General features: G+C 43.2%; 1 protein-coding gene across 1 annotated transcript in view; it reads right to left on the reverse strand.

Moving 5' to 3' along the window:
• LOC147122873 (calcium uniporter protein, mitochondrial-like) overlaps positions 1-18,530 on the reverse strand; it is a 196,969-nt gene that overhangs the window by 20,035 nt on the left and 158,404 nt on the right. The window contains exons 3-4 of the mRNA XM_085961634.1: positions 14,282-14,452; positions 6,389-6,493 (exon numbers count right to left, since the gene is read on the reverse strand). Coding sequence (XP_085817760.1) covers positions 6,389-6,493; positions 14,282-14,452 — 276 coding nt within the window. The remainder of the gene's footprint in view (positions 1-6,388; positions 6,494-14,281; positions 14,453-18,530) is intronic.

Genomic DNA, 18,530 nt, shown 5'->3' on the forward strand with positions numbered 1-18,530 from the left:
TAAAGTTCTAGCATGATCTCTTTGCTATTATATTCTATTCCTCTGTTTATAAACCCAAGTAACCCATATGCTTTTTAACCACCTTGTCAACTTGCCCTGCCACCTTTAATGATTTGTGTATATGGACACCAAGGTCTCTCTGCTCATCTACACTTTTCAAAAATGTGGCATTTATATTGTGTGTGTGTGATCCTGTTGACAAGCTATTTGATTCTAGCAGGGGATGCAGTGAGGGTTCTGGATAACTCAGGGGTGCCAAGGCCAGCTGCAGTATCCCTGCCCCACCTGAAATTAACTAACTCAGCACCCACTGTGGCTCAAAGCGGGACCTGGAGCCAAAGGAACAACAACAATTTGCATTTACATAGCACCTTTAACGTGGTAAAACACCCCAAGGTGCTTCATAGGACTAAGGAGATTAGGACAGGTAACCAAAAGCATGGTCAAGGAGGTAGGTTTAAGGAGCATCTTAAAAGAGGAGTGGTGGAGAGATGGAGAGGTTTAGGGAGGAAATTCCAGAGCCTAGACGGCTGTAATCGCAGCCGTCTATGGTGCGGCGAAGGAAGTGAGGGATGCACAAGAGGCCAGAGCTGGAAGAACGCAGAGTTCTTGGAGGGCTGGAGGAGGTTACAGAAATAAGGAGGAATGAGGCAATGGTGGGATTTGAACATGAGGATGAGAATTTTTAAATTCAAAGAACAGCTTGCTCCCACTTTAATTTGCAGCCTTTTCAACAATTTTAAAGTTTTAAAAATAAAAATAGAATATCTAAATCATGGTTCAGGACACATCCGGCAGAAAAATTTTGTTTTTAATAAAGGTTGACATCATGGATCCACGTACACTAAGAACAGTTTTTGAGACTCTGCCAACAACCTATCCACATGGGAACTCTAAGCCATTAATATGGGCTCTGTATCTGAATTTACATGAGCAGAATACTCGATACTGCACCACTTATACTCTTAATACTCATCAGGACTGATGCATTCGTTAAAGTAAATACATTTCCACACTTGCTGTCAGATGCTATGTAATTGAGCAGAAGGCCACAATTTATGATTTGAATAAAATGGTACCAGACAGTGGGTGATATAAACATAAGGCAGCAGGGGAAGAACAGGAGAGTCCACTGGCAGAGGTCTGAATTGACCATTAAAAAAAAAAAATCAAGCTCCTGAAACGGTCCACAAACAGAATCAAATTACATGGACAAATCCATCTTAGGGCTGATCTGACCTCAGTTTGCCAACACAAACGAGTAAAGGTTATTTTATTTCAAACTCATAAGCACCACCTGAAAGAATGAATGCAGTGTTGATAGATAACAGAGATGAAATAATAATTCAGACATTGACCTCCAAAGAACAGTGCACAGCCAGCTTATAGAACACTGATGCTCAACGATTACAATTCATCGATAAGCATTTAGACCTCGTTCCAGCACTTCACACCAGACAGAATGTGAAAGGTAAAGACCATATGCAAATACCATACAAGATAGAAACATAGAAACATAGGAGCAGGAGTAGACCATTCGGCCCCTCGAGCCTGCTCCGCCATTCAATGCGATCATGGCTGATCATCCAAATTCAGTACCCGGTCCCTGCTTTCTCCCCATAACCCTTGATCCCTTTAGCCTTGAGAAATATATCCAACTCCTTCTTGAATATATTTAATGAACTGGCCTCCACCGCCCTCTGTGGCAGAGAATTCCACAGGTTCACCACTCTCTGGGTGAAGAAATTCCTCCTCATTTCTGTCCTAAATGGCCTACCCCTTATCCTTAGACTGTGACCCCTGGTTCTGGACACCCCGACCATCGGGAACATCCTTCCTGCATCTAGTCTGTCCAGTCCTGTCAGAATTTTATAAGTTTCAATGAGATCCCCTCTCATTCTTCTAAACTCCAGCGAGTACAAGCCCAATCGACCCAATCTCTCCTCATACGTCATTCCTGCCATCCCAGGTATCAGCCAGGTGAATCTTCGCTGAACTCCTTACATGGCAAGAACATCCTTCCTCAGATAAGGTGACCAAAACTGCACACAATACTCAAGGTGTGGTCTCACCAAGGCCCTGTACAACTGCAGTAAGACATCCTTGTTCCTGTACTCAAACCCTCTCGCTACGAAGGCCAACATACCATTTGCCTTCTTAACCGCCTGCTGCACCTGCATGCTTACCTTCAGCGACTGGTGCACAAGGACACCCAGGTCTCGTTGCACTTCCCCTTCTCCCAATCTATTGCCATTCAGATAATAAGATGGAAGGTAGGTCATGTGAACTAAAATTTTTGATAAGACTATGTAATTTAAACAGGTTTCATGAAGATAGAAATAAATAAGGCTCTGGTTCACTTATGAATGTAGCTGGCATTTAATACAACAGTGTGACAAGGTCTTAAAATTAGAGCCAGACCATTTAGGAGTGAAATCAGGAAGCACTGTTTCCACACAAAGGGTAGTGGAAATCTGGAATACTCCTCCCAAAAGGCTGTGGATATTGAATCAACTGAAATTTTCAAGACTAAGACTGATAGATTTTTATTAGGTTAGGGCAAAGGCGGGCAAAATCCAGCCCGTGGAAGGATTCTATCCGGCCCCGCGGGCTGCTTCTGGAAATGACCAGAGAGAAATTAAAAGATATTTGCTTCTGGTCCTTTGATTGGCTGCTGCCGGGGCTCCGTGGCCCTCTTGGGGTCGATGAGTTTGGTATGTTTCAGCTGTAGTGTCCCTAATGATTGTTTTGTGTGGTAAGTCTCCCCAGCACCCCTCTGAATCTGAGACTATTGGAATAGTCTCAGGTACAAAGACTGTGCGTGTGCACTGGAGACCCCTTTTGCAGCATTGATGAACTTGTGTGCAATAATTTATGAACTGTTTGACTGAGTGTTTAGCAATTTGCCTCTCGATGGGGTTCGTTGACTTTGATGTTACCGTGTTGCCAGGTCCGATCAGAAAAATACACTCCAATCCTAATCAAAATTTGGAAATGAGATCATGAAAGAAGAGAAAGGTAGACGCTGAATGCCGAATGTTCAACAAAGAATGGACTTAAATTTTTTTTTACCAATGCGGGTGGAAAAGCTGTGTGCTTAATTTGCAAAGGAAGTGTGGCAGTGCTCAAAGAATACAATGTGAATCAGCATTTTGAGAGCAAGCATGCATCCAAATTTAAACACTTGTCTGCCGAAGAGAAAACAAAGAAAGCTGATGACATGGTTGCTCGCATCCAAAAAGAGCAAAGTTTTTTCACAAGATTATCAATGGCACAGGAAGGAGTTACGAGAGCAAGCTGCGTGATTGCACTCAAAATCACCAAGATCAGCAAACCATTCTCTGAAGGAGAATTTATCAAGGAATGCATGGCTGAATCTGCTGCGATTTTGTGACCAGACATGGAAAAAGCAGTTCGAGAACATTTCCTTGTTGAGGTGAACTATTGAGAGACGTGTCGAGGATATCTCCGAGAACCCAGGCCTGCAGTTGAAAAGTGAAGAGAACAATTTCCCCTATTTTGCACTCAGTGAGAGTTGTGACGTCAATGACACAGCCCAGTTGTTGATTTTCATTCGAGGTATCACCGAAAATTGCGAGATCAAAGAAGAATTGGCATTAATGCAGTTAATGAAAGATACAACAGGAAAAGACTTACTGGCAGCTGTAAATCAGTGCATGTCAAAATTAGGAGTGGAATGGAAAAAATTGGCGAGTGTGACCACCGAGGGAAGCGCCAACCTGACACGCAAACATAGAATCAGAAGAATCACAGAATGGCTACAGCACAGGAGGCCATTCAGCCCGTGCCGAAGTTACTCCTTTGCTCCAGCCAGATAGAAAACAAGCAGTTCAGCCATTTTCCGACTTTGCAAAAGATTACTCTGCTTGAGGAATCTGAATCCAAGCTCATGGATGTTCGGTATCATACCAACATAAGATGGCTTAGTTTTGGTAAGGCTTTGTGGGAACTGAGAGCAGAGAGTGTCTGTTTTTGAAAATGAAAGAAAAATATTTGCATTTCCCACAGTTGAATGAAGCGGATTGGCTCTCTGATTTTCCATTCGCCGTTGATATCATGGGCCACATGAACAAACTGAATTTAAGACTGCAAGGCAAGGGGTTTTTTGCTCATGATTTGCATTTCAGTGAGAAGTCATTTATGACGGAGCTACTCCTTTTCTCCCGTCAGATAGAAAATAAGCAGTACAGCCATTTTCCCCACTTTGCAACAGATTACCGTTTGCGATGGAAAGTTGAAAAAATACACGTCGTCACTACTCGACTTACATGCTGAAAGTTTTCACCAATTCCAGGATTTTAAAATGATAGTAAAATGACCTCTCTTTGGTATCCTCGCCGTTCACATTTGATGTTGACAACGCTCCATGTGACCTCCAACTGGAGCTTATCGGCCTGCAATGTGACTCATTGCTTGCGGAACAATTCAAATCGGTGCCGCTTCCTGGGTTTTACACCTCTCTCAATGAACAGAGCTTTTCAAAGATCAAGGCTCATGCCCGGAAGATGCTTGGGCTGTTTGGATCACCATACATATGCGAGCAGGCATTTTCTGTGATGAAATTCAATAAATCAAGACATAGATCTTCGATGATGATGACCACCTTGCAGCAGTGCTCCGCATTGCAACGACGGAGATGATGCCTGACTTCAATTCTCTGGTTAACGCCTGACTTCAATTCTCTGGTTAACACACATCAGAGGCTTCAGTCTTCCCATTAAATTTAACCCAATTTTCAATATACAAGTGTAAGACTATATTTTGAGCTGTTATGCAATCGCTTCTATTCACACTACTCAAAAAAATCAGGACAAAAATTTTTTGAAATAAAATTACAATATTTTATAGTAGATGTTTGTTAGTTAGTGCGATTTCTTTCTTATATATAATTGTTACAATGATATGTTCTGAAACTTTATAAATGCTTAAAGCTTTTCTTTTTTTTACAAAATTTTACACTTGTTGAGTAACCAGTTTTAATTATGGCACAATAATGAGGCAGAAATTCCAATCCCTACGGATGGGTACACGCTGTGTACCCACCCGTAGGGACATCGGAAATGCCGGTTTCAGGCATGCGCTGGAAACATGCATTTCCGATCTGTCAAGAAAGCTCTTGACAGATCAGACGCCTGCCCTGGAGCAGGGCCTCTGCGGGTGGAGAGTTCCGTTTTTTGGATACCCTCCACCCGCAGAAAACACTTACAATTCTTGCGCCTGTAAAAGCAGGCGCAAGGCTAAGAGTTGAAGTAAAAACATTTTTTTTCCCACGGATTTATCATTTTAAAATATTTTAAAAGGTTAGTTTATTTTTAGCCCTGTTAAAAACTTTAATTATTTTTTTCAAAAATTTACATTTTTGTTTAAAATAGTTAATTTATTTAATTTATAGTCATTTTAAAAATGTGATATTTTTTTTTACATTTATTTGAAGTTTTACTTATGTTTTGGGGGAGATCTCTATTCATAGATTTGACAGGTCTTCCTGTCAAATGTATGAAGGGAGATTCCCTTCTCTGATTGGCTCCCCATGGCCGTGATCCCAGGGACGCTTCAAACTGCCTGCACCTCTGGGATACGTGGGCCCTGCGCACCGGCAGTTTGAAGAGATACAGCAACGGAACTCTGCGCCTCCCAGGAGCCCTCAGGTCCAGGCGGAGATTTTTCCAAATCGCAGCCCTCCACCCACAGGAGGGCTGCGAATGGAATTTCTGGGCCAATATCAATGGCTAAGACTTGGGTAAACCTGTGTATCATGTTTGTTAGCATGTTAATAAGTGTTATTTTTATTAAGTGTGGAAACAACACGAGGGGTTCTTTAGGCAATAAATGCCATAACAAAGTTTAATGGTAGCTGTTAATTTTTACGTGTGCGGCAATGTTTCCGTTAGGCTGTGTGGCGGTCTGGAGGTCCCGTACAGGCCGCTCACACTGTGCAGCCCTCGACAGCTCATCAAAACTTGTTAGGTGGCCCTCCAACCCAAATAATGCCCACCCCTGGGTTCAGGTATTGAGGGATATGGAGTAAAAGCGGATAAACAGAGTTGAGGTACAGATTCACCATCTACAGATGGAAAGATTTGTGAACTTTGTACTGGACATTAAAAAGAGTTTTTCTGTACTAAGTACTATTTAGGCTAAGCACACTTCAGTGTAGAGCTGCTTTATTATGGGGTGAGGATGTAGGCAGATAACTATTATCTAACTTTTAAAATAACAATGACTTTGAGATACTTCCAGAAACTCATCAGAAGGTTTGCTTTCTTACAGGCATCTTTAAAAAAAAGTTGAGGTTCACAAAGGTTTCCAAACATCATGAAAAAAGATGATTATCTTGTACAAAACACAGTCAAGAAACCTTTCTTACCTTTAAGAGAGGGCTTTACAAAATACTTTGTTTCATTAATAATCAGTTCAAAGTTCTTCATTAGTAAAACAGTCATCGGTGTCGCGGCTGAAACTCTACTGCCATCTGCAGGCAAACAAAAGCATTGGTTATAAAGACAGACAGTTGCAAATCACAAAAAAAGGCGGCCGTCTCTCTTGCTTCTCCCCACCTCTTCCTTCCCAGAAATCTGCAGCTGGCAAAGACACCCAGCTCAGGGAATGGACAACTCCACCTGAGAACAGCAAGTATGACTGCAGGAGATGAGCAGTGTTGACCCTCCTGCTGAGGTGCAGCATTCCATCCCATGGTTACATTGAGACCTGTTGAAAGTGTTCCCAACTTCAGCAGGTGGTACCATATTCACCTTTTCAGAATTCTCACATCGTATTTCCATAAAATAAAGCAAGGCATATTCCTTTCTACAGGTTCGTATCCACCCAAATTTGTTTTTAATTTAGATTAGTGATCTTAAACAGAATGCTTCTAAACAGAGTGTTAAAGTTGAGAATTTGAAGAGAGCGGCGGTCTCTGGTAAGGTCTGGGCGAGTATTAGCTGTAAAAAGTAAAATTTAGTTTAACATTTTGAATTTAACTTAAAACTTTAAAAACTAGTCAACGGAAACTGCCTGTCAGTGGCAGTTAACTGTCAGTCAGCTGGAAGTGTTGTCTTGAATAGGTGCTAATCACTGTGAGCAGGGAGCTGATTCAGCACTTGTAACTTGGGTGTGGCTCCAAAGGTATAAAAGTAAACATTATCTGCTGAGGCACAGTGTGATCTTAAACGGAGTGCTTCCAAACAGACTGTTAAACTTGGGAAATAACAGCAGAAAATGCTGGAAAAACTCAGCAGGCCAGGCAACATCCGTGGAGAGAAGTTAGAGTTGACGTTTCGGGTCGAAACCCTTTTTCAAAACTGGAAAGGAAATAAAATAGATCGAAGGCAGGGCTGCGATAGAACAAAAGAAGTAAAAGAGACATTAAGAGGTATTCAAAACCAGACGAGAGTTTTTCCAGCATTTTCTGTTGTTATTTCGGATTTCCAGCATCTGCAGTATTTTGCTATTGTACTAATGTTAAACTTGGGAATTTGGAGAGAGTGGGAATTCTCTGCAGAGAGGGAAGGAGGTGCTGCTTTTTGCCTCCAATACTCGGAGTGCTTTGTGTTACAGGTAAATATTTAATTTCATCTACCCAGAACTTAAACTAGAGCTAAAAACTATAAGCTAAGTTAAATATATAAATGTCAATTAACAAAATAAATAAAACAAAGTTATAAAGGGATGGCAGTGCAGGTGCTGTGCCATAACTGCAACATGTGGGAGCTTGTGGAGAGTATCGCGATCCCGGTCGACCACGTCTGCAGTAAGTGTCTGCATCTCGAGGAACTTCAGCTCAAAGTTGTTGAGCTGGACTCTGAGGTGCAGACATTGCGAGGCATCAGGGAGGGGAAGAGTTATCTGAACACTTTGATCCAGGAGGCAGTTAGGTTAGGTAGTGGCACAGGTCTGGTTAGTGGTCAGGGACAGGAGGGTGTGAATGCAACTCGAGCAAGTAAGGGGACCCCAGGTGCAGTGTGGGAGGAGCCTCGGCCTTTGCCCATATCCAATACGTATGAGGTTCTTGCCGCCTATATGGATGAGAGCAAAGTCTGCAGGGTAGATGAGCAATCTGACCACAGCTCCGTGGTACTGGAAGTCATTCAAGTGGGGGGGTGGGGGAGGAGTGAAAAAGAATGTTGTAGTGGTAGGGGATAGTATAGTCAGGGGGATAGATACTGTTGTCTGCAGCTATGACTGGGTGTTCCGAAGGCTGTTTTGCCCACCCGGTGCCAGGGTTAAGGACATCTCCTCGCAGCTGGAGAAGAACTTGGAGTGGGAACATAAGAACATAAGAGCAGTAGGAGGCCATACGGCTCCTTGAGCCTGCTATGCCATTTAATAAGATCACGGCTGATCATCGACCTCAACTCCACTTTCCCGAGGGAGGATCCAGTTGTCGTGGTCCATGTAGTAACGTAGGAAGAACTAGGAATGAGGTTCTGCTGAGAGAGTTTGAGGAGCTAGGGTCCAAATTAAAAAGCAGAACCTCAAAAGGTAATAATCTCTGGATTGTTACCTGAGCTACATGCAAATTGGCACAGGGACAAGGAGATCAGAGAGTTAAATGCATGGCTCAAAGAGTGGTGTGGGAAGAAGGGGTTTAGATTCATGGAGCACTGGCACCAGTACTGGGGAAAGAGGGAGCTGTTCCATTGGGACGGACTCCACGTAAACCAGGCTGGGACCAGTGTCTTGGCGAATTGAATAACTAGGGCTGTAGATAGGACTTTAAATTAAAAAAGGGGGGGGGGGTGTTCAGGTGAGTGGAAATGTAGAAATCTAAAGAGAAAAGTCAAGGCAATGGGGCAGTGTAGCGATTTGGATAAAGATAAGCAGAGTGTGACAGGAAAGGACAGAGTGTTTAATGGTAGAAGTGCATTAGCGAATAAGGTGAAAGCAGGGAATAATGGTTAAAAAGTTAAATTAAAGGCTCTTTATCTGAATGCATGAAGCATTCGGAACAAGATAGATTAATTTGTGGCACAAATAGCGATTAATGGCTTTGATCGAATAGCAATTACAGAGGCGTGGTTGCAAGGTGACCAAGGTTGGGAACTAAATATTCCAGGGTACTTGACGTTTCTAAGACAGGCAGAATGGAAAAGGGTGCGGGACCTGATAATAAAAAATGACATAAGGGTAGTAGTGAGACAGGATCTTGGCTCAGAAGATCAAGAAGTAGAATTAGTATGGGTAGAGACAAGAAATAACAAGGAGCAGAAAACACTGGTGGGAGTAGTTTAAAGTTCCTAAACTGTAGCTATACCATTGGGCAGAGTTTTAATCAACAAATAATAGGAGCTTGTAACAAAGGTAATACAATAATCATGGGGGACTTTAATCTTCATAGACTGGGCAAATCAAATTGGCAAAGGTAGTCTGGAGGACGAGTTCATGGAATGCATTCGAGACAGTTTTCCAGAACAATAAGTCATGGAACCAACCAGAGAACAGGCTATTTCAGATCTTGTATTGTGTAATGAGACAGGGTTAATTAGTAATCTCACAGTAAAGGATCCTCTTGGGAAGAATGATCATAATATAATAAAATTTCACATTGAGTTTGAGAGTGAAATACTTCAGTCAGAAACGAGAGTCTTAAACTTAAATAAAGCCAATTACATAGGTATGGGGGTGAGTTAGCTAAGGTAGATTGAGAAATTAGATTAAAAGGTATGACGGTAGATAAACCATGGCAAACATTTAAAGAAATATTCCAAAATTCTCAACGAATATACATTCCATTGAGAAATAAAAATTTCACGGTGATCCAATGTGACTAACTAAAAAAGATAAGGATAGTATTAAATTAAAAGAGGCTTATAATATTGCGAAGAATAGTAGTAAGCCTGAGGATTGGGAGAGCTTTAGAAACCAGCAAAGGATGACCAAAAAATTGATGAAAAAGGAGAAACTCGGAATGAGAGTAGACTAGCAAGAAATATCAAAACAGATTGTAAGAGCTTCTACAAGTATGTAAAAAAGAGTAGCAAAAGAGTTGGTCCCTTAGAGGCTGAGACAGGTGAAATTATAAATGGGGAATAAGGAAATGGCAGAGACTTTTAACACATTTTGTATCTGTCTTCACAGTAGAAGACACAAAAAGCATGCCAAAAATATTGGGGAACAAAGGGGCTAACAAGAACTTAAAGTAATTAATATCAGTAGAGAACAAGTTCTTGAGAAACTAATGGAACTAAAACCGACAAATCCCCTGGACCTGATGGCCTTTTTTTTTCGTTCATGGGATGTAGATGTCGCTGGCAAGGCCAGCATTTATTGCCTATCCCTAATTGCCCTCGAAGGTCGTGGTGAGCCACCTTCTTGAACTGCTGCAGTCCATGTGGTGAAGGTACTTCCACAGTGCTGTTAGGGAGAGAGTTCCAGGATTTTGCCCCAGTGATGATGAAGGAACGGCGATATACTTCCAAGTCAGGATGGTGGTGACTTGGAGGGGAACTTGGAGGTGGTGGTGCTCCCAATCGCCTGCTGCCCTTGTCCTTCTAGGTGGTAGAGGTCGCGGGTTTGGGAGGTGCTGCTGAAGAAGCCTTGGTGAGCTGCTGCAGTGCATCTTGTAGATGGTACACATTGCAACCATGGTTCACCGGTAGTGATGGTTTAAGGTGTTGGATGGGGTGCCAATCAAGTGGGCTGCTTTGTCCTGGATGGTGTTGAGCTTCTCGAGTGTTGTTGGAGCTACACTGATCCAGGCAAGTGGAGAGTATTCCATCACACTCCTGACTTATGCCTTGTAGATGGTGGAAAGGCTTTGGGGAGTTAGGAGGTGAGACACTCGCCACAGAATACCCAGCCTCTGACCTGCTCTTGTTGTCACAGTATTTATGTGGCTGATCCAGTTAAGTTTCTGGTCAATGGTGACCCCAGGATGTTGATGGTGGGGGATTCAGTAATGGTAATACCGTTGAATGTCAAGGGGCGGTGGTCAGACTCTCGCTTGTTGGAGATAGTCATTGCCTGGCACTTGTGTGGTGCGAATGTTACCTGCCACTTAGCAGCCCAAGCCTGAATGACGTCCAGGTCTTGTTGCTTGCAGGCATGGACTACTTCATTATCTGAGGAGTTGTGAATGGCACTGAACACTGTGCAGTCATCAGCGAACATCCCCATTTCTGACCATATGTTGGAGGGAAGGTTGTTGATGAAGCAGCTGAAGATGGTTGGGCCTAGGACACTGCCCTGAGGATCTCCTGCAGCAATGTCCTGGGGCTGTGATGATTGACCCCCAAACACCAAAACCATCTTCCTTTGTGCTAGGTATGACTTAGGAGTGGAGAGTTTTCCCCCCCAATTCTCATTGACTTCAATTTTACTCGGACTCCTTGATGCCCCACTCGGTCAAATGCTGCCTCGCTGTCAAGGGCAGTCACTCTCACCTCACCTCTGGAATTCAGCAACTTTGTCCATGTTTGGACCAAGGCTGTAATGAGACCTGGAGCCAAGTGGTCCTGGCGAAACCCAAACAGAGCATCAGTGAGCAAGTTATTGGTGAGTAAGCACCGCTTGATAGCGCTGTCGACCACACCTTCCATCACTTTGCTGATGAATGAGAGTAGACTGATGGGGCGGTAATTGGCCGGGTTGGATTTGTCCTGCTTTTGTGGACAGGACATACCTGGGCAATTTTCCACATTGTCGGATAGATGCCAGTGTTGTAGTTTATTAGAACAGCTTGGCTAGAGCCTACATCCTAGGGATCTAAAAGAGGTAGCTGCAGAGATAGTGGATGCATTGGTTGTGATCTTCCAAAATTCCCTAGATCCTAGAACGGTCCCAGTGGTTTGGAAGGTAGCAAACATAACCCCGCTATTCAGGAAAGGAGGGAAGAGAGAAAACAGGGAACTACAGGCCAGTTAGCCTGACATCAGTTGTCTGGAAAATGCTGGAATCCATTATTAAGGAAGTGATAACAGGGCACTTAGAAAATCATAATATGATTAGGCAGAGTCAGCATAGTTTTATGAAAGGGAAATCAAAGGGAATGGGAAATGAAAGGGACCGAGTATAATGTATCCAAGTTTGCTGATGATACTAAGCTGGGTAGGAAAGTAAGCTGTGAGGAGGACACAAAGGGGGCTAAATTCGGTTGATCTGCACCTCCCGTTAGCGCCCTCTTTGGGGCGCAAACCAACTAGTGCCTGGGCGAGGTGCTGCTAACGCCGTCCACGAAATTCAGCGGGAGGTCATCGCCATGCCCCGGCTGTAATATTGGGTGGCGCCCCCTGACTTACCACTGGACGCTATGTCCACCGGGGTCAGGGGGCCTACCTGCGGCCGGGGCAGCACTAGTTAAAGGGGAGGTGGCAGGCGGCCATTTTTGTTGCTGGCTGCCTGCCAGCACCTGCCCCCGTTGCTGTCCCCAGCCCCTGTGAAGCACCCCCCCCCCCCCCCGCGGGGTGCCGGCTGCTCCCAATCTCTAGTGGCCCAGCTGGGCGCTGGTATGTGCTGCGCCAGGGCCCTCCCCTTTAATGAGAGGAAGGCCTGCAGTAGCACGGCACGTAGCGCCGCGATATTGTCTCGCAGCGCCCCAAGAGGGATGCGGGGCGCTTCCCTCCTCCCTTTCGGAGCGCTACCCCAAAGAGCCTGCAAAGGGATATAGACAGGTTAAGTGAGTGGGTAATAAGGTGGCAAATGGAGCATAATATGGGGATATGTGAGGTTATTCACTTTGGTATGAAGAATAAAAGAACAGAATATTTTTTAAACAAGGAGAAACTTTTAAATGTAGGTGTTCAGAGATTTAGGTGTCCTCGTACAGGAAACAAAAAGTAAGCATGCAGGTGCAGCAAGCAATTAGGAAGGCAAATGGCATGTTGGCCTTTATTACCAGGGGGTTGGAGTACAAGAGTGAGGAAGTCTTACTACAATTGTACAGGGCTCTGGTGAGACCACACCTGGAGTACTGTGCATAGTTTTGGTCTCCTTATCTGAGAAAGGACATACATGCCTTAGAGGCGGTGCAACAAAGGTTCACTAGATTGATCCCTGGAATGAGAGGGTTGTCCTATGAGGTGAGATTGAGTAGATTGGGCCTATATTCCCTGGCGTTTAGAAGAATGAGAGGTGATCTCATTGAAACATATAAAATTCTGAGGGGACTTGACAGGGTGTTTCCCCTGGCTGGAGAGACTAGAACTAGGGGGCATAGTCTCAGGATAAGGGATTGGCCATTTAAGACAGATGAGGAGGAATTTCTTCACTCAGAGGGTTGTGAATCTTTGGAATTCTCTACCCTAAAGGGCTGTGAATGCTGAGTCGTTGAGTATATTCAAGGCTGAGATAGATAGATTTTTGGACTCTAGGCGAATCAAGGAATATGGAGATCGGGCGGGAAAGTGGAGTTGAGGTTGAAGATCAGCCATGATCTTGTTGAATGGTGGAGCAAGCTCAAAGGGTTGTATGGCCTACTCCTGCTCCTAATTCTTATGCTCTTATGAGTATACAATTCACGTGATTTGAAATCTCATATGACACACCTCGTTTACAAATGACAAAGTGGTGTCACTGGTCAATTTTTACATTGTACCAATCCAAAGTAAGTCTACTACATTTTTAGTGAGCATGTATGTATTAGAATTTACAAATTGTGGAAGTGGTATTGATTGCATGTTTACATCTTCATGTCATTACGTGATGAAGTGTAGTATTTATGTTAGAGGATGTATTACAATTAATGTGTTATTGAAAAAGGATTCAATTATCTCACTACGCAGTCAGCAAAATTGTATACAAGTTAAGTTACTGTACTCAAAGCATGGATTCAGCTCTTGGAACTAACACAAGTTCTATTTACTGAGCACCAGATGATTTGGTTCTGGGACTAACTGCAGTGATGCTAAATCACTTAACATGACAGCCAACCATTAGCATTACTTGTGAATTTACAGTTTTCAGATAAATAGCTCGTGGTTTTGCATTCATCTCCCACCACCAAATTCAATCTTCAATTAAGCTACTGCAAGCTGCCCAGTTCACATTTCCATTTTTCCTGTACAGTTTAGGATATGCGTGTAGCAAACCAGCAGTTGAATATAGTCCCACAGGTCCTATTATTGCTGGACATATAAACACCAAGGGCATGGAGTCTAGTTCAGGGCAGCATAAACCAAACAGAAATGGATTTCTTTCTCCAACCCCTGCCCACCCCAAAATAAAAGAGTATTTTAGTCTAATTGCACAGTTTCATAGTAAGCAGCAACAGAGTTACTGTACTAGTGTGTAATGGATGGTTTCAAATGCACTGAGTTACAAGCACCTTCTGAAAAGATTGCAACATTGTTGATGCCTCGATCCTCATCCTTCAAGTCTTTAAGAAGGTCTCCAACATTCATCAACAGTGGCTTCACAGTAAACTGGCAACGCTCTTTTCTGGAGGGAAGTTTGATGGAGATTACTGGAAGACCATGCTTGCATTCAACAGTTACCTCTGGAAAATAAGGACAAAGTTCAAACATAAACACTACTTGAACTGCCATTAAACATACAATGAAGCAGGCTTTTCTAATGCATGAAACCATACATGCCATCAGCTTTTTAAGTGGACAGTCAGCTTGGTAACCCCTATGTCAATTAGTCAGCACTTTACAAGAAACATCAACTTTTTCTCACTGGGATTGGAGGTTGTCAGAATCAATTAATCAGATTGGTTGGACGGTGGGACTGAAGGCTTTTAAAAGAATTCAATCAATCAGATGTTATAACAAATCTGTGTCTAGCTGCACTTTCCTGGGTTAGAAGGCCTAAATTAGGGCTGCTTTTGGCCCATCAGCTACTTTCAGGCTGCATCAGCTTTTGTCTTTTTTCGAAGTTGGCTCGCTTAACCCTGCCAGTGGCGCTTACACTGGCAATCAAAGGATAGGCTATGAATCTCAGTGTATTTCTATTACCAGTATAAATTGGTGCAGTCCAGCCACTAGTCTGTGCTTGAGGACATAAACAAAGATAGCTCAAACAGTATTAAAAAGAACTAGGGGTCTGATGATAGAGAAACCTATAACCCATGGGAAAGCAAGCAAAAAAAAGAGAAACTTTCCCCAGACAATGTGATTTGTATAAACACTCTTACTCCCATTGTTTTAAACAGATGGTCTGGCACAGATGATAGCCAACTCTGCCAGCTTGTACACTGGCCTTGGAGAGGTGTTGCTGACATTTGGGTCTTATACACCAATAGGGGTGATCTGATCAAAGTTTTCAGAATATTAAAGGGAAACTGATAGGCTAGAGAGAGAGAAACTATTTCCACTGGTTGGGGATTCTAGGACTAGGGGGCATAGTCTAAAAATTAGAGCCAGACCTTTCAGGAGTGAAATTAGGAAACACTTCTACACACAAAGGTTGGCAGAAGTTTGGAACTCTCTTCTGCAAACAGCAATTGATGCTAGATCAATTGTTCATTTTAAATCAGAGATTGACAGATTTTTGTTAACCAAAGGTATTAAGGGATATGGGCCAAAGGCAGGTATATGGAGTTAGATCACAGATCAGACATGATCTCATCGAATGGTGGAACAGGCTCGAGGGGCTGAATGGCCTACTCCTGTTCCTAGATCCAGGAGGTCGGTGTAAAGGCACTTACCTCCTGTTCCTATGTTCCTAATATTAGCTTGAGAGATTCGTCGAGACTGGTTGCAGGGAAGATCTGGTTTTAGTGAAGTCGGCAAGTTTACATGGTGTTTGCTACTGGGTGCGTGAGATCCATGAATTGGGAACTGCCAGCTCTAACACCCTGTTAACAGCTTCTGTGACCCAATCCCTTAACCAGAAAAAATCTCCTAAGTACATAGGATTCAATCCAAAAACGTCAACAAACTGTTCTACAGCATTGGCTGGATAGTGGAAGGGTCTGGATTCATTTATCCCTCTGCTGCTTGATTCACCCTCAATTAATCATCAAGCTCAGTGTAAATCCAATCATTTGTAATGTTAACATTATCGTGTCTCAAAATGTTTTTTTTAAGAACTTATACGGACACCAATTTGGTATCTGATCCTAACGTCTGCAGGCTTTCTAAAATTAATCCCAGGTAAGCAGTAAACACTTCTGAACTTTGGTTAAAGGGTACGCAACTAAGGAAAAGGAAAGCATTTCCCATTTGCAAAGCATATTCCAGAGGGGGGGGGGGGGAATAACTTGCACTTATAGAACACTTTCACATCCATCATAATGTTCCAAAGTACTTCACAGCCAATGAGTTGCTCTCAAAAAAATGCCATTAGGAACTGGGACTAGCATCCTTCCACCCCTTGATGTTGGTTCCAACACCAAAATGTATATTGAAAACTTGGTACTCGTCAGGCCAGAGCCCTACCTCACACTGAACCCGAGACTCATTTTTGGGACTTGGAAAAATGCCGATTATCCTTAATTAGCAACCAGCAAAAAGGATCCCCAGATTTCTTCTGGTTCAGAGACTAGCCACAGAGAACATGTGGAAGCAAAGTATGGTCAAAATGAAGAAAGGCACTTAATCTTTTTTTTAAAGAGTGGTTGGGGGTGGGGGGTGAAATAATTTCTATTTTGTGCACTTCTTGTGTGATAGTAAAACAGTGGTTTCCAGGATGACAGGTCTTCCCTGGTGTGGCACTGTGACATGGCTGCAAATGGATGTTGGAAGAAAGCCAGTCTTTTCTGAGAAGATACTTAGGATGTGTGGCTAAAATCTGATGAGATTCCTGAAGGATTGCATTGCACAGACCGTGCATGAATCAAGCTGCCAACACCCCTCTCACATTAGTAAGTGTAAATTTCTACTATCCACATGGCTTTTCACCTTTCAGCTACTTGCACTGCATGCAGCAGGAAAGTGAAAACCTCACACTTCACTGTGTAAGGCAGCAATGTACAAAATTAGCATCAGGTAACAGTGTGCATCTCAAAGAGATCACCAGCTTCAATAGTAATGATTTCCAGAGCAAGTTCAAGAGTTAAACTCATTCATCTCCACAAGAACAGTTATTACTCAAAGACGACCAAATACAGTTTCTGCCTTCAGATTTTGATAAGGGGAATAAAATCAAAGTGATGTGCAAATAGTATTTAAGAAGATAGGAGGTAAATTAAAAGGCAAGCAGTGCCTCTTAATTCACATTGTACAAGGGTCTAGTAAATACACTCCAACTCTTCCAAAATATGAAATCAACAAAACAGAATACAATAGATCTTTAATACAATCCCCACCCCTTATACCATCCAAGCTTATCGTAGGTAGCCGTCTATATCAGTCAAATGGCACTAACCATTACCACTGAAGTCAATTACAAAGGTGCCGCTTATAACACATTAAGTACGGCAGCTATTTTGGGCAGCTGTACCAGCTCCTCCAATGTTGCCATGGTTAACAGCGCTTGTAGCTACGAACGTAGGTTGTCACGGTATTACTGAAAATACCTAGACGATTGTAAATTGGATAAGCAATAGAAAGCAGAAGGTAATGATAAATAGAAGGCTCTGTCTGGAGATCAGTGACTACTGGAGTTTTACTTGGGTCTGTTTTGTATCCACTTTTGTTTACACTGTACATTAATGATATGGAATATCATCAGTAATGTTATAAGATATGGTGATGACATTATGCTATGTGCTCAGGTGTCCAGTGTAGGAGGGGTAGAAAATATTCAAATAGGTTTAAAGAAATTATGTAGATGTACCAAGGATTGACAAATAGAATATAAAGTAGTTACCAGGAACAAGGACTGTGCATGTATCAGTTTCCACTGGCAAGAGGGGAAAAGGAGAAAGAGTTGGATGTGGTTGTCAATTTTTGACTGAAAGTATCCAGTTAGTGTGGGGTTGTTATTAACAAAGTATATCAGGTTCTATGATGCATCTCCGGGGCAGTCAATTACAAATCAGAAGGGGTCATTTTAACTCTTTATAAAACACATTGGTGAGGCAATATTGGAAATACTGGGGGGAAATTTGCCAGCGCTGAGGAGGCGGGACTGCCGGGAAAATGGCAGAAACTGGGAGCGGGTACCGAACCCGCCCCCAACCCGTCTCCGTGCCATCGACTCGCGCTGGGACCCGTCTCCTCGAGGCGGGAAGGGGATTACAGCCAATTAACTGCCTGTCAACAGGCAGTTAAGAGGCTTATCCCCATTTTGCCCACACAAGTGCGGGCTTACCGACGTCGGGAAACCCCACCAGGGTCAGCAAGGCGAGCAGTGGGTCTGCGGGGGTGAGAGGGGTCCAAAAGTGCGCTGTGGAGGTGAGTGATGGGTGCAAGTGTAGAGAGAGGAGTGAAAAGTGTTAGAAAAAGTTTCCTTACCTTGGTTTCTTCCTGCAGGCTTCAACCGTTGGGGATCCGGAGGTGCCTCATCTCCACGGCAGAGATGACCGAATGGCTGCTGCATTCTCCGATGCAACAGCCATCTGATTTCTGCTCAGGAAAGAGGTTTGGTGAGTCTCAAGTACAAGGACTCACCAAAGAACAGAGATTGTCAGTGTTTGACAGCTTCTCAAAGCTGTCAAACAATGACAATTCATCTGTCAAAATTTTTTG

Source organism: Somniosus microcephalus, chromosome 2 (assembly GCF_052327205.1).
Source record: "Somniosus microcephalus isolate GS21.2 chromosome 2, FLI_Smic_1.0, whole genome shotgun sequence".
Lineage (NCBI taxonomy): Eukaryota > Metazoa > Chordata > Chondrichthyes > Squaliformes > Somniosidae > Somniosus > Somniosus microcephalus.